This window comes from Corvus hawaiiensis, chromosome 4 (genome assembly GCF_020740725.1).
Source record: "Corvus hawaiiensis isolate bCorHaw1 chromosome 4, bCorHaw1.pri.cur, whole genome shotgun sequence".
NCBI lineage: Eukaryota > Metazoa > Chordata > Aves > Passeriformes > Corvidae > Corvus > Corvus hawaiiensis.
Window position 1 is genome coordinate 40,016,086 of NC_063216.1, and position 17,384 is coordinate 40,033,469.

At 35.7% G+C, this 17,384-nt stretch overlaps 1 protein-coding gene across 1 annotated transcript in view; it reads right to left on the bottom strand.

The window, feature by feature from the left end:
- The window catches only part of PTPRQ (protein tyrosine phosphatase receptor type Q), a 133,490-nt gene that overhangs the window by 6,515 nt on the left and 109,591 nt on the right, over positions 1-17,384 (bottom strand). Inside the window, exons 54-60 of the mRNA XM_048302757.1 lie at positions 11,298-11,324; positions 10,556-10,637; positions 6,903-6,993; positions 5,429-5,505; positions 2,932-3,066; positions 2,690-2,815; positions 378-526 (exon numbers count right to left, since the gene is read on the bottom strand). Coding sequence (XP_048158714.1) covers positions 378-526; positions 2,690-2,815; positions 2,932-3,066; positions 5,429-5,505; positions 6,903-6,993; positions 10,556-10,637; positions 11,298-11,324 — 687 coding nt within the window. The remainder of the gene's footprint in view (positions 1-377; positions 527-2,689; positions 2,816-2,931; positions 3,067-5,428; positions 5,506-6,902; positions 6,994-10,555; positions 10,638-11,297; positions 11,325-17,384) is intronic.

A 17,384-nucleotide genomic window follows, 5' to 3' on the forward strand; every position in this document is an offset into this window, starting at 1 on the left:
ATACCTGCTTCTTAAGAAGACCTCTAATTATAATAGAACTAATTTAAACCAACATATGTCATTTTCTATTCCTCTTCTTATGATTAAAGAGGAAAATGGTGATAAACCCAGCATTATTTTATGGTAATTGTTGGAGCAATTATTTCCCATCACCTCATAATCCCATAATGGATTTCCATACATGGAAGCACAGACACTGGCATTTTACCTTCCAGAAGGGAGTAAGAAGGACTGCTGGAGAAACCTTCACTGCTGTCCATACTAGAACCCTATCTGTGCAATCAGTCTTCATGGTTGTTCTTCTGGCAACTTCCCTGTGCATTAATACATACTTGAAATTCTAGGCTACCAAATGATGATTTGGTAAATACACTTACCTGCAGTGAACCACCATTGGTGTGCTATCATGTGCTCTACTTGCACGGATGAGTTTTACAAAATGGATAATTGGTGCAGTAGTTTCAGGGACTCCATGTTCTGGCCAAGAAGTAAAGTTACACTGCCGCACCATCATGCAGTCTCCATGCTGAAAAATACAAAATAATGCAGTTTTTACAGAAGAAATGCTACAGAAGGTTCAGTAAGGTATATGTAACCATCTCTGTAATTTCATGTAAAAAATAAAGTTAGAATAGCATAATAATTATAGGATTTACTGGCATGAAGGGATAATTTGTTGTTCACAGAACTTCTGGGATGTTTTTTGAGGGATGGCATCAAGTCCATCTTTCAGGAAGTATTAGTGACTTCAAGCAGTCAGTCTTCATTTGACTTTAGTCATTATATCACTGTAATTTGTAGATTGCGGGTTGAAGTTTCTATGGCCCATTTAGAAGTTTATTGAGCTGGGATGACAAATCTGTTCAGGAAAAAGCAACCATTCTAAGACTGATCCAGTGTAGTGAAGGCAAACACACATACATTGGTAAACATAGATACATTTTCTTTCATGCTCTCTCAATCAGAGCAGCAGCAACAGTAAACCTCAAAAAATAGGTTATGATCTGATACCTAGATTACTTTTGAAGGATGTAAAAATGAAAGAACAGGATCATGCCAAAGGACTGTCTAGTTCAATATGCATTTCCAACCATGGTCAAAAAAATGTTAGGGAACATTATAAAACATGACAACAATATATCTGTAGTTCCCCAGAATATCCTTTCCATTCTTAATAGTTTTTGACTTTTGAGCTGCCTCAGTCAGAGACAGTAAACTGAAATTTAATAATAGTACACGTCAGTATTTTCTTCTACTGATTTATGGAGATTTTTTGAATCCCTGTAAGTTTTTAGACTTCACAATATCCTGCAGCAAGGAGTACCACAGTTTAATCAAATGTGTAATGAACCAGTTCCTATTTTTTTAGATTTCTTTTGAACCAATTGCTTGCTTCTTTCTTATTGCAAGAAATATTGAACAACTGTGAACAAGTATGTGTGGCAATTACTTTGTAGTTGTACTATTTTTTTAAAACTGATCAACATGGAAGAGGAGTTACTTTGCATGCACAATGGCAATGGTTTTGAGATATTTGCTTCACATACGCTTTTTACCTTCACTGGAAGATCATCAAGCATCCACCCACTTGTGAATGGATGTACAATCTTAAAACCAGCAATACAGCACATTTAATGACATGCTTATAAAGGGCATAGCTTCTTGTGCAAGGTAGTTCAGCTATAGTAAATGGATCACCCAGTCAATTCAGATTATCTTCTTTTCAGCCTCACCCTCATTAACACAAGTGACTTTGCATTTTACTGGCATTCATTTTTATTCTAAATACTCCTTTTTCCAGTCTTGTTTCTCTATGCTCTATTTTTAGCTGAAAAAAAGGTTTATCTTCTCTCAATCATTTTTAAATGTTCAGTTTCTCTGTACTATCTGCACAACATACCCTTATGGGGTGACAGCTGAGACAAGGCCCTAGCTGCTGTGTGCCCTTTGGCACGTGCACATGCCACAGGGTGATAATGCCTGCATTTGGACAGCCAAGTTCAGGTCCTAGGATCTGGCTACACAACATACAACACAGATCAATGCTGGGAGTGCAAAAGAAAGCTGACCTAATTTTGGGTCATAATCCCCAGATTTCTTTTTGAGCCCGCCTGCTGCTCTGCCTTAATGCTGGGTTATAATTTTTCCAAGGCATGGAAACTGTAGTTGTGGATCATGACAAAGGTGAAGATCTCTTCTGTACCCTTACTTTTCCTTCCCAGCACAAAGCGTGGGAGTAATACTTATATTGGGTGAATCTCCTGGGGGTGGAGGCCAATGGCTTGTGGTACAATGCAAAGCAGCTGCACCAGAGAATCTTGCCCTTTAATCTGAGAGGGATACATTCAAAGAGATTTGTCTGATCCCAGAATGGTTAGCATTACTCCTTTCTAGAAGAGACACTGAGGTGTCCAAGCAGAAACTTCACCTCCCACCAGACCAGAGGTTCAGTAACCTTAAAAGGTCCTTCATAGCATGTTGGACATATTTCTGAGTTCTTTGTGACATATATTCTCAGGAAATAAAACATGAATGAAAACAAAATGCAGGACAACCAGGCAGTAAAATGTATATACACTGAAAGATTAAAAGAAGAATATTGAGGGAGTAGTTGGGTGGAATATAGCATATCTGATGTTCTTTGAGGTGTTGGATGAATTTTTTCAGTCAACTTCCAGTTGTGGCTTACCCTTTCAATTTTTAGATCTCTGATGGTCCAGTCTATTTGAATATCTTCCATCAGTTTAGTAATCACTATATCCCCAAACACAGTCACTGGTTTATTATCTTCTGGCCAGTACTGATGACATCTTATCTGCAGGGAGATGATTACTAATTAAATAAAAATTATCATATTATAATCTTGACAGAAATTACATACAGAATTTCCAGTTGTATCAAATGCTTTTAATTGGTTCACTGGTAACTTACACGCCCTTTTTCAAAACATTGTGTGAGCATCACAAGCGTTTTAGCTCTTGTCTCCCACACCATTCTCCAGAAATCACCCACTGTTCCTGGTAACGGTCCCTGAGTTGCAATAAACTCGTTTGGACATAAATAGCCCTAAGAAAGAGAAAATATTTAATACATAATGGTTGGCAAGGAAACAAAAGAGTTTGCATGTGACTCATAGTTGTGCTTGTATCTGCCATGCCTAAGGCTAAAACCTTGTCAGACATACTAAGCGAATTGGCATATGCCTGGTTAATCACTGCATGGCAGGCTGCCTTGGAAAACTAAGGAAGTAATGGCATTTTTTTTATAGTCCAGTTATGAAACAACACTCTACTGAAGTATGGGAAGTGCCATGGTAATATAAATGCATTTAGCAGAGAAATTACAGGGACATCAGGTCATCAAATCCCATTAAAAAATATCTAAGCCTTCATATTAGCCTTACCACAGATCCAGCCAGAGGCCACCAAGAACTATGTCAAGAGGCAGACAGCAAAGTAGAATTAAATAGTGCTAAGGAGCAGTGGAGCCAGGGAAACAACTAAGGAACAGTCTGAGAGCTAGTGCAAGTAATACACCCACTAATGACCTTGCTCTTTGGTGATTGTCAGGGATCTGCTGTAAGTTACAGCTGGAGCTTACTCAAATAAATGATCTCTGATGAAAGGTTTTCAAGAAACCTACTGTAGGTGTTGACTTCTATTTTAGTGTTGGCTTCTGCTCTTTAGTTAATTTATAAATTGGTGTAAAACTTGGGGAGAAGGAAGTTTGTTGAAAAAATCTGTGTAAGTGCTGTGAGTGCACGAGTTCACCTGGATCTGGCTCCTCATAGAAAAGAAGCATACCTGCAGGAACTATTATGTACTACAGAAAGTCTAAAATAACAACAGTGGCAATAATAGCAATAAATTTATGCTGTAGAACTAGCAGTTTATAATATCACAGAGTTCTGCTTATTGCTCAAAATGACTGACACAGTGTTTTATAGCACCACCAAAGCTTCTTGTTGGAATTATAGCCCTATAATTCACAGCTGCCTGTTGCTTACTCCATTTATAATATACAGAACAGGTGGCAGTGGGAAACTATGCTAATCCTCCTTAGTTTAAGAGTGAGGTGAGAAACAATAATTCAGGGAGCTCACAGTTCAGTTACTGACTTTGTTTAACCAATGAAAGCAAAAGTAGCAGCAGAGCTCCCATTTGTTAAAACTGTATACCAGACTGCTCTTTTCCTCTCTTTACAAATGTGCATATGTAAATAGACCTAGGTGATTAGGTATGTAAATACACATACATATTGCATGTTTCCAGCTATATGCATTTATATATTTATACATCTACAAATATGGAAAGTGAGAGCATATAAAGGGAAAAACTTTAGCCTTGAGAAACCACAACACTGGAATTGCCTATTCACTGATGAATGGTCACCTAAAATGTATGCATACGCGCAAAATCTCAGCAGGGAACACTCTGTAGCTGGATTTTGCATCTGTTTGGAAGTTGCTGTTCATGTTCACTGCCTAAGGCTTGGCCTGTCAGTGATAGAAGGATAAAGACTAGGCCATGCTCCAAGTTGCCTGCTTTCCTTCTCAGTCACTCTGTGTATGGTCCCAGCATCAAGTGGCATGGTTCTTCCTATCTGCTAACCCTCAGAACAAAGACATTCCATAAAAAGGCCATAAATAGCATTTGCTGATGAGAAAGGAAGATCTCTCAGCTCTGTTGCTTATTCTCTGTAATGTCTCTTAGTTACCTGGAAATAACTATTTCTACTTTCCTTTGGGTCGTCTGTTTAGACTACAGTCTGCATGCCTTGCTATGTGTTTGAAAAGTGTTTAGTGTAAACCAAGTCTTGACTTCATGGGAGATCACCAGCCACTGCTAGAAGAGATTAAATGCATAACTATAATTCACACTTTGAGCTTCAATAGGACAAAAATGAGATAAAAATAGAGATGAAGAATTTACTGAGCACACTATAAGAAAATGGAAAGTCTGGGAAGAAAGCTGAGGATGAAAAATACAGTATTACTTTCTTCTTCAAGAAACCTACTTTCATTTTCCTCCATCATAACTTTCACAAAATAATAAGGAACATGCCAAAACTGTTAGCCACTTCTATGAAAATTTTCAGTTCAGTAATCTTTGCATTGTCCTATTCATATACAACAACTTTAACTCCAGAATCAAGAGACCAAATAACACCTATTTAAACAACTGACCTCAGTGGGAGTTCCACTATTGTCTTTAATGATAATGATATGAGATAATTTATAAAAAGGAATTTGCTGGACACAGTTTTGATTATTACTGGAAATAATTTCTTAGCAATGAAAATGGGACATGTGTACTTTTAAATTTTCATATTTAGTGACACAGGAGCCACTTGAATAATGCCATGGCAACAGTGGCTTTCTTCTACCAGAAAACAAATACAGTAAAAATGTGAGAGACTTTCTACTTACAGACACATAGCTGGCATTAATGTAGTCAGATCCAGGAATACCAGCATCAGGCATCAGCTTTACTCTGTTGTTATTATCTATCATGGAAGTAAAGTCTAGTTAACGAAAAGATTCATTCAAAAACCATAAAACATGTAAAAAGTATTCCTGGAGTGCTAAGAAATAAAAGAATAGTGTTATTTTTGCTAATCTAACAATATTTGACAGAGTAGAACACTAATTACAAAGGTAATTTAAACTTCTTCCATTACTGTATAGTCTTTCTTTAATGTTCCAGACATGTTGTATATAATACTTCTTAATTTAAATGGTGAATGGGCCAAAACCTCCAGTGTGATGTATATATGGGGGGATTCTCTACCTGAAAGTATCCTGTGTACTTCAAGCCATGCTGTTCCAGCACACACAACTTCTGTGTGAATCAGAGAGTAGGGTCAGGGATCTGATAGTTTTTTTCTATATACTTGCTGACCAGGTCTCAGATCTGATTCAGATTCTAGCACTTTTCCATAGTTTTAATTTTTGGATGTAAGGTTAAGTCATTAAAAAAAAAAAAAAAAAAAAGAGGGTTTCTGATTTGGTCCCACAGCACAAATGCAGAAATTACAATATCCAAGAAACATGTCATGTGTACCAGAAACACCAGAATATTGGTGTTTGGTCCCCAACTTAGTAGAGACCATTGGAATAAAAAGTTAAATATTTATGAAACATGTCTGTTTATGTTTTATTGTGTGTCATGAATATAAATTTTTAGTGACTGTATCTTAGAGTATGACTTGAACATGGAAGTAGATAGCAGGAGCAGCTGCTCTGAAAAGTTAATAGCACAGAATGTAGCATTATTAACCAAGGAATCCCATGCACTCCATCTCACATCACAGCTAATGCCTAAAATAATAATGACATTTCTTGTCTTATTAACTGAAAAATGAAGCAGTGTTGAGTATAGAGAGACAGACTCCTGTCTCCTGTGATAATATCTAGCCTGGGCTTATAAGTTACCATACAGTCACTCTGATCTTCTGTGCAACCTTTGTAGCACACGTACACATATCCACAAGAAAGCATATCTAGACTTCTGAGGTAGCTGAATGCATAAACATATGGATTGTATATGTTTAAAAAATTACTTCTTTCTAAAGGGGAAAAAAAAACAATGAGGAAGAATGTTAAAGAGTTTGCTACATGGCTTGAATTACAAAGCCAAGAAACTATTGAGGCTACAGTTTCTTGCACCTGCATATTAAAGCTTGTGAGAGCAAGTTGAAAGCTATTTGCAAATAAAACTGTCTTTAAAAAAACCCACAAAGTAAAAACGGATTACTCAACAGAAAATTATTTCATAATGTGGACATGATTGTACTGCCATTTCAAAGACAGATCAAAAAAAAATACACTTGCAGTCCAAATATCTGTTACACTACTGAAAGTAAAGAGCAAAATTTAGAAGTTGGTCAGTAAACACACATACATGGCTTTATGTTTGGGAAACGATTCTTAGACCTGTTCCAAGGCAGATCAGCATCAGTTGAAGCAAGGTCTTCAAGAAACTTGGGAAGTTCCTACAGAGGAATAAATGTTTGTTGGAAAACTTTTGCACTTGAATGAATTTAAAATATGACACACTCATCCAGTAAGAGGAAAAACTCCAGTTCTGCAACTGTGCATTTCTAAGAATAGCTGGAAACATTACAGAGCTTTCCACCTCACTGTCAACCCCAGTAACACCAGCAGTGTTGGATACAGCACTGCAGACAATGCTGTCAAGTTGAACAATTAAGCTTACATGAACTTTCACCTTTACAAGCCTGGATGAAGTCAGTCTATCACCTTTTGCAGTTCTTTTCTGGTTTTTTACATGAAGTCACATGCTTGGTTACTATGCCCTACTGACTCAGCCTTAGTCTTGAATAATGCCTTTTCCTGACTCCTGTAACTTGGGAGGTTTTGTGGTACAGCATGAGAACTGATGAGAATTTAATTGAGTTGAGACAACTGGCAATTAGCTATTGTTCATGGGACTGTTTGTGAAAGGGGTGGCAAGAGATATCTTGGGTTGTACTGCAGTTTCATAACTGGTCATTAGTTCTGTTACTGGAGGACAGAGAGATAAATCATTCATGTTGAGGCACTTATTTGATGAGGATGTTTGTGTGCATAAACAGGTATAATTTACAAAGTTGATTAAAAGAGTGGAGACAACTTGTTAATGGAGGAAATGTGTTAAAAGTGATGATCTCATCGTGGTGTTAAGAGAATAGAAAACTCAGAAAAGGCAGAATTCCAAATATATTGTTAACTTTAATAGAATTTCCCTTTGCTTGACAAATGTTATGCAAATGCAAATCTGTTTTTTATATCTAAGATATAAATTAAGAGATCCACCTCTTGCTTTGAATGAGTACAATACAAAATTACTCTGCTTGTGCAGAGTAATCCCTTCAAATTTGTATTTTAATATTAGTGGTTACTGTCTGCATGGGCTACTTCCAAAAGTTGGGCAGATAGCCTTACTTTCAGGCTCAATATTAATTATTTTCAAGTGCCCTTTTGCCCAGGTATTTGAGACAGTTTGTATTTTATAAATAGAATTTAATGGGAATCTACTAGCAAATAAATAAATAAATGAGAGAGGTAATGAAAAATGAAAACCAGGACTGTTTTACTGCAGTGCTTTTCTTTCATTGTTAACTCAAGTATTTTGTCAGCCTTGTGTGTAAAACACAGTTAAAGGGGGAGATGTTAAAATTCCTCTCATTCAGAAAACTGAAACTCTCCCACAAAGTTTCTGTCATTGAATGTTTTCATGAAGGAAGAACATACACAAAATGCTTATTTTGCATTTTGCAAGTGTTTTGGGCTATGGAATCCCATATAATGTGAACTTCAACTTCCTTCATTTGCCTCACTCCTCCAAGTTTTAGCTTGACAGTTAACTTGTGTAGAGGCAGCACCATTTACTGGTAGCAGTTTGTAGTAGAGAGGAAACAGAGAAGCAGATTTTGTTATTTTCATAGTAATGCTTCCATGGCTGAACAAGTGCTCAAAAGTCTTGTATCAATTCTCTGCATTAGCAGGGATTTCAGCCTTAATTATTATTTTCAGATTTGGGAAAAGACTATTTGTGTTCCCAGACTCCATGACAAATTTTCACAGAAACCATGTTTCTTTGCAAACTCATACAGCTTTGAAATAAACAATTTGCATTTTGTTTACTGCAGTACTTTTATGGCACTGTGGTGACATTTTGAAGTATTTCATTCTTTTATTCATGAACAAAACTTATCATAAAACAAGTATTATACTAGTATTTCTGTTTCAGTAATTTTCCAGCTACTAAAAAAGCTTAAGTTCCCAAATGTATCGAGAGACATAGGAATCAGCTTGAAAGCTGGAAGTGTGAATAGCGGTGAGGTGGTGCCCATCATCAGTTACTTTGGCTTCTTATGGTTTCTTTAAATTTGTCTTCTCTGACAAGAAATGGATCTAGGTCCATTCTGAGGTCCGGATTCCCTTCTCATCACATTTACACACAGGTCATGTTCACATGTGGACCAAGATTGACCCCTGAGGATGTCCTGGCCTGGCAGTTTGGTCAGTCAAGCAAATTAGATGAAATCAGGAATGTTCATGGGTTACAAGACTATGTGAAATGGAAAGAGTCACATTTATACTGGAAAACTCCAAATCATGTTTGTTGCCCACAAATTGCCTATTGTAAATTATCTGTAGACTACTTTACCTACCAAAGCATATCTTAGAATTTTCCAGGAAGACTGCTAGGTCAAACAATCCAAATTCAACATAGGGAATATACTATCAGGTTATTAGTATAAATTATCATATTCACATGTTCAGTTTCCAATACACCTGAATTTACTAGACACTTTCTGGTCATGAATGTTAATATGTGAAAGTGTTACTGATAGTAAAACTTTCTATCTGTTCAGTCATGTATAATGTAACTATACTCATTCTTGCTCAAGTGAAATAACACTTCTGGTTTTAGGAAAAAATGTTCTTACTTTATTGCTGTGAGAATTTTATGGTGTTTTTTATTATTAAATCCAGACCAATTTTACCTAATGAGCATAACAAAAAAAAACGGTAGGAAAAACCATTAATCTTTATACACTTTTGTTAGTGTTCTCTTGGAAAGTGAAATATTATAATTTAGCAGAAGAAAAGCCAGTTGTTAAATCTCTATTTTTGTTAATCGAACTGGTAAATTATTCATGGTAAATTTATAAATCCAAAATAATAAAAATCACTGGACACTGACAAATTATTTTTGGGCAAATGACTGTATGGGTAAAGAAAGATAATGATGATAAAGATTCTGAAATAACAAGAAGTTATTGTTGAGAAAAAAAAATGATAGCCATAAAATATTACTTAATGAAGATAGTGAAAACTTTGAGATCTAAATTTGAAATGATACGTGTATTATATTATCTGTAATGTATATTTTGAGAACTAGGCTCTTTTCAGAAAGCAAGACAGGTTGGCTGTGTTTATCTGCTCATGCAAGGAGATGGAGACTATTCACATGGAAGCTATTCTCAAGAGCATAACAAATATGACCCACTACTTGTAGAGGAACAAAAAGCTAAGTAGCATGTGCAAACCTTTTACTTTCTGCACCAAAATCTATGAAAGGAAAACATTTCTGAGGCAGTGGCAGTATGACTGGGGCCTTAAAATTTCACAGAATGAACATTAACTCTGTTTTTGGAGTCATCGTCACTCAGGAAAATGAACATATTTATAGCAGTTAAATATACCTGTGCATATGATAGAAAACTCTAAATAACTTGTTCTTAGGTAATCTACGTATACAACACTACATATGTAAAAACATAAATATGGTGGTCTTGAAATGTTGGAGACTAAAGAAGATCATCTTTGGCTGACACTAAGGTGAATAATTCTGACCAGGTTGCCGTATAGACTGCAGAATCCAAATCAGTGTACTATTACTTTCTAAACAATCAACCTGGTAATTGGGTATTGATTATCAAGGCCAGAGTCCTTCATGGCCTTGCCTGCTTAAAATGGACATGAAATGTGACACATGAAACGACTGAAGGTCTTGCGATGTTGTGACAACTGCTAGCAACATACCGAAAATTCTTCCTGAAACTTTAGGTTGTTGTTTGTGCAAAGCTCTTCAACATGTTGTAGAAAGGATTTCTTGCTTATTGGCCTGAAAATAAGGACAGAAGAATTAGAAACCCATAGGGAATGTCTTTGTCATTCTTTTTATTTAACTGTAGTTTGTTAATAAGCAATGTTTTCCAGTTCAATGGAAACTGATACTTACAGAAAATGATAAATTGCTTACAGCATGCTTATTTGATTTCTTTTCGATCACTTAAAAGGGAAACATTTTATCCCCTTGTTGTTCCCCTTCACAAAATTTTTAATGTTGCTAATGTTAAGAGTACTGTAGGCTATGATTGTTTTTATAGGTAACAGCATTTCAAGGCAAGGTTTTGACATTAAAGTAAATTTGTGAACTTATTATTGCATTCTAAGCTACATAATACTTCTTTGTCACACTGAAAACATTTTATACTTTGCAAGGTTTTAGACATATAAAATATTGCGGTGACCTCATTCTCATAATGACATGGTTTTTAAATCCTGAGGAGGTTAAATAACCCTGTATTACTTCCCAAGCTAAAACACAGACATGCAGGCTTCACCCCAGAGAGAGAGAAAGCATTTCTCCAGTTACCATGCAATTAGTCATGCTTTTATGATTTATACGCAGCTTGGAATTTTTTTCTAATAAACATAGAGGAGGGAACCACACGTTGAGACTCATCAATGAACGCAACATAAAAATCTTTAATAAACTTACTTGATGGATTTTCTATAACTAAGTAACCTGCAACAGAGATTTTTGTTAAGTATAGCAAGCTGAGAGATAACCAATATTGTGCATGTTTATAGATTCTAGATTAAATACCAAGTAACTAAAGATTGGTTTCCCTTATGGATTCAAATTCAGGTATCTTTGGGTGATTGTCTTCATTAGTTTTTGTCTCAGGTATTGGCAGATATGGATAACAGTTTCTATCTTTCTCTTTAAGTCACTTCACAGTGCTCTGGGCTCATATGGCCCTGGGAAACCCATACTTGCTGCACACCATTACATACATATTTATAGGCTTTATTTTGCATTCTTTACCCAATATCATCCTTCTAAGGACCATTTCAGACCATCAGGATAGGATTAATCTAACTGAACACAGACACCTATTTCTTAGTCACTGGATTTCTTTTATAATCAATGAGGAGAAATAGGTGTAATTTCATTTCATTTGAAGCAGATATCTAAAATGAGTCACAGATGAATCATGCTACTGGTGTACCTCTACAGAAACCACAGCTATGGTAGTTTTCCTAAATACTTTAAAAATTAGTGTCCTGGTTTCATGTTCATTTTTCACATGTTCACTGCTGTTTCTGTATACGTCAATTTTAAAAACTGTGATACATATTAAATCTTTAACTTGATCTCACAGCAGGTTTCATGAAGATAGTATATGAGCATCTACACTCAGGGCACTTTCAGATGGCCTTGAAACTTGGTCACAATTGCTTCTGAATGTATTTAGAAACCAGATTTTGAGCACTCAGACCCACAAACCTTGTCTAAAGGACCAAATAAAAAAGTTTGTAATAATTCAGTTTAAAAGATAACCTGCTCCTTCAAAAAATTCTAAGTACCCCTTTTATGTGTCTATTCCTCCAAATACACATTCTTGCAGAAAATATGACAAAAAGTATTCTCTAATACAAATGTCTACTCTACTGCTGTCATAATTTTAGTAGAAAAGGAAAAAATTGCTTTAAAATAGTTGGTTTATGAAGTTATTTGTAATTATTTAAATTTAATTGAGATGATAAAATGAGATTAATACAATTGCTGAATAATTTATTATTAAGCTTCAGGGAAGTTAATTTCAAGGCTACTAAGGATGCCTTTGTGATGCATACTTTGTTAGAACTGTTACACTCAAACAAAGCAAACTGGCTATGAAAGCCTCACTGGATCAGTCTCACTGGAGTTAAAAGTATTCACAGAAATAAAGATGCTTACTAAGACAACTGAAGGACAGCTTCAGAGTGAAAAAGAAGGCAATAAGATAAGAAAGCATGCAACTCTTTTTATTCAGAATGTTTAGACATACAGCTTGTGCTTATTGTATCACATAAGTTATTTGCATTACGTGGCAGATGAAACTACCTTCTAGTAGTATTGGCAACATTATAGAGCTAAAGTTTCCTAACAAAAAAGGATTTTTAATAGCTGTACCAAAGTACTGCACACAAATATATATTTGTCTTTGAGCAGAACAGAAATTTTTTGTAGCCTTTTTTTTCAGGACAAAATTATAAGCAGACTTTGAAGGGAGGTTACACTTGTTTTTCCTTTGAATTCACCTATTTTCACCATAGAACAACAGAAAAAAGTCATGTCCCAGTTGGCATTCCAGTAATTTTTCAAATACAGTTAGCTCTCAATTTTTTAGCCATGAGGGGCTTACTGCACATAATTTGCAGTAAGAAAATGCAGCTTGGTCATTAGGGAATAAAAATTAATTCTGTGTTGTACATAAGAAATCCAGGTATGCCATTTAGCACTTCAGTGCTGAAGGTACCTGGATCCAACAGTATAACTTTTTTTAAGAAGCAAGGCATTTATGGGTTGATACTTAAACCTATCTGTGGGAATTTAAGTGAAAGACTCGATTTTTAGAATTACTGAACTGTCACACTTCTGTTAGTAGCAAGTGCACATAGCAGTGGCTTGGCAGCTCAGAAAATAAGATGATTTACTTTAAAATGCCTATAGGAAAGTTAATGTCTAACTTGTCTAACTGCGGCAAAGGAGTTGGCTTTGCTGTGTAAGGATCTTCAGAAGGGATGAATTTTGTATTCTCACTAAATACTTCCAGCAGTGCTCTGTTTCACCATCCTTAGGCTTAAAATAATAGTATTTTTTCTATGTCTCTTGACTTAGAATACATAGTAATAATCTTACAGTATTTTGTCAATGAACAAATACTCATCTATCTGTAATCTTGTCCTCCACATTTCCCAGTGTTTTTTATAAAACTTAAAAATATAAATATCACTAGATCTTGATAAGCACAATTTAGAATCAAACCATGAAGTTGAAAATTTCCCTATTTCAGCTGGACCATTTCAGATTCCCACTTGTCTGACTCTGAAATGAGGAAAGAAAAACATTCTCTAAGATAAAGAATGCTTTATTGCCTTAAATCTGATTTTCTTTTAAAACAGTGTATTGTTTCATGTGTGGGGTTTTTTTGAAGACTATCAAAAATCTGAATCCCACTCAGATTACTTGTGATAGAGCTAGAAAGAAGCCATTTATTTGTGTTGGCAGTGATAACTGAAGACATATTGTCACACAGACTCAGCTTTCTCTCTGGGTCAATCATCTGAAATCCACAAGGAATTAAAATTTCGTCCAACCAGAAAACTACAGAAATTACTATGTAGGCAAAAGGCTTAACTCATAAGCACCACTGACACTTCCTAGGACCAACAGAGGAACTAATTTTTAATAAGTTAATTGAAAGCAATACGGAGCTTAACTCTTCCTACATATTAAAGGCCTAAGGAAAGAGAACACATGGTCATTTCTTCCATTGTACCAGGACATATACATTCATAAACATTGTTCTCCTGGGACACAAAATTTAGTAATCAGCTGTCAAAAATAGGCTTCCTGAAAGGAAAGTTGTTGAAGAAAAAGACAAGGCAGAAGCCATGCCTATCCTTACTCAAAGGAAGACAGGTCTGTCTACACAAAGAAAGAATTTGGCTGGTCTATAGAAATTACTGTGTGTGCAAAATTGTTACCTCAAATATAGACACCCACTGAATGCATAGTATATAGGAAAGATAAGATCAGACAATCATTTCTATACAATACTTTTCCATAAGGAGTTCTAATTACCTAGTGTTTACAAGGGCTACAGTGTCTGTAATGCAGAAATATTTCTTCTGACCCCATTTTCTTGACAAGCTGTCTCACATAGAGTGAAACAAAAGCCTCAAAGGATCAACTACAAGGTGCAATTTCTCAAGGAAAGATTTTAAAAAACTGGAGATCTAAATGGCTTTATCCTTGCTGCAGAAAGCACCGCAAAAGTAGAGTGCCAGAGAGGCTGTCTCCTAGGTAAGCACCTGGAACAAGGAAGAGTTACTTGTATCTCACCAAACCTGGCGCACCCTGAAAATTTAGGGACAGATTCTATTCACAGAAGATCAGGGTCTGCTTTGAAGGGTGACTTGGCAAACCCTGTGGAGCTGTTGTAAAAGGCAAGTAATGAGAGCACCCAGTATATGTATATCCAGTGCGCTTGATGAAAAAGTATTTAATTCAGTTTAGGTTGATGGGCTATATATATTTTGAACAAGGTTGCTTTTTACTGTTATTAGCTGTCTCACACCATCTCCACCATCAGTGCAACATATGTCCCAAACATTCAAAGTTAGCATTTTGAGTTCATAAGGAAGATCTAATTTTCCACTAAATTCAGTAGGACTTAATTCCCTGCATGCCCTCTGAAAATACACCCAATTGATAAATTGCTTAACAAAAACTTGGTGAGACAGACTGTATATGTGCTAGCTAGTATTAGTAATTTTAGACACTGAAGTTTGTCAATAATTTTTTATTATGATCATTATGTTAAAAGACCACTACTGGAACTGGGATTTTCCTCTAATTTCCTGGTCCAAAAAAAAAAATGTTACCCACAAAAAAATTTCAAAGATGTCAAAATGGAATGCTTGGCACATTTAAATTTCTCTTTTTCTACTCAAACTGACTTTTGTAGCACAAAATACATCATATTCAAAAAGCTATAAAAATGTGTGAAAGGTAATGTTTTGATTAACCTATACTGAACATTTGCTGGGCTTCAAGCTGTTGAATTTTTGATCTTGGAATGATAAAAAGTATTTCCAGTCATATTCATACAGAACAGAAAAATCTTTTTCTACTTTATTGTTTTTCTCATGAGATACCAGCTGCAAAAATTTTCTCAGAATATGAGCCAAGGTCATAAACCATGATTCACTAAGTATAAGAGAATGTCTGAAGAGACAATGGATGAGGGGCAGTCAAGAAGGATCTCATGAAGCAGGGTATTTTGATTCTGTGGATGAACTGTGTCAGCTGCATGTGCCTTTTTTGATTTAGAGTAGCTAAATAATATAATGTCAGAGAAGTGACCAAAAACCTGGTTTCCCCCTTCAAATGAGCACTGAATGGGATGATTAGTAGGTAGAGGAAAAAAATCTATATTATTCTTCTATCACCTAGGATTTTCACACAAACTCCCCATTGCCCTTTCAGGGTAGGAACCTGGACCAGATTTCTGTTGATTTACTGCTATCTGAAAAATACAAACATGCCAGTCTGGTAAAGAAATCTGCCCACCTCTGCCCTCCTCGTACACTTGCAAGATGCCACGAACTGAAACACAGCAAGTTCTGCAAACACAGATGAATAGCTGCCTAAATGCGGCCAGTGTCGATTGTGCAGATGCAGTGATGCCCATTCCAAGTGCATGGGAAATTTGTGAAGGTTAGACTGTAGTCATCAACATTAAATACAATAATTAAACATGCTAATATGTCACTGCTTTAACCACAAATCATGAGAATGATAGGGTCAACACAAGAACTGGGACTGTAATTGACTTGAACATCGTTTTTCCCCAATGGCAACAGGTACAAAGGTTCTTTCATTATGCAACTGTGGAAGTCTAAAAACAGGAAAAAAATATTTTAGTCATTAAGTTTTGCAGTAAGCTGTCTTGGTAAATGCTGCCATGCTTCTGCCAGCTCCTTGATATAACTCATTGTTACCAGGAAGGATGCTACTATATTAAAGACAGGTACTAGAGACACCTAAAATGTCCCTTTTGGCTATTGACTTTACTAGAACAGAATATTACACATAGTAAAAGATTCTTTGAGACTTAAAAAGCCAAAATAAACTGAAATATTTTGAACAGATAAAGGATATCCTGTGCCTCATTACCCCTCATGTTATCTAGGAGAGAACCTCAGGACATTTTCTGTCTTCCAGCTGAAAAGATATCATGAATCCTGTCCTTAGGAGCTCTCAATTAGTGCCTGCACTTCAAACTTCAACAGTTTGTCATAATGTTCAACAAAGGACCTGGGCAAGGAGCCTGCTGTAGCTTCAGTGCCACTACGGTTTGAAAAATAATAATCTAAAATTTTATCAGCTGCATCCTGTACCTTACAATGACAGCAGGAGAGAGTCTTTGCTTTTGACCATTAAAGGACAGTTGGAAGGAGGGAAGAGAAAAGTACAGATGGAAGGACATGACAAATTGCAAACCAATTGTGAGACTGACTCATTAAAAAAAGGGTGATGTAACTCAAACTGCTGAAGCACTGTTCAATAAAGGTCTTGCTGTGCATAAATCACATAATGAAGTGTACATGAGTATTAAATATTATAGTTTTCAATTACCCTTTAGAGTTTGAGACTGTAAAATTTTAAAATACACGCAATTTAGACAGAAAAGTGGTAGAATTGTATCTACAAACCAACAAAGGATATTTGACTGTGTGGATATGTTGCTGAGATTGTAGGGGCATAGTATGAAACAGCTGTAGTTTGTGTACTAAAGACAGCTGAGGAAAAAAAGATAATTTCTCTTAAGTATATATATCCTAACTTCCAAAGAAAAGAAACAGCATGTTTCTTATGTCACATTTGCACTACCTTTATTTCAAGGATATGTTGTGTATATCAGGGCTGTATTTCCATAATGTATTATAATTTCTATTTTAAAATTGCCCTGATTTATTTCAAAATGGTTGTGGAACTCCTATAACTCAACATTAGGGACTAAAAATATAC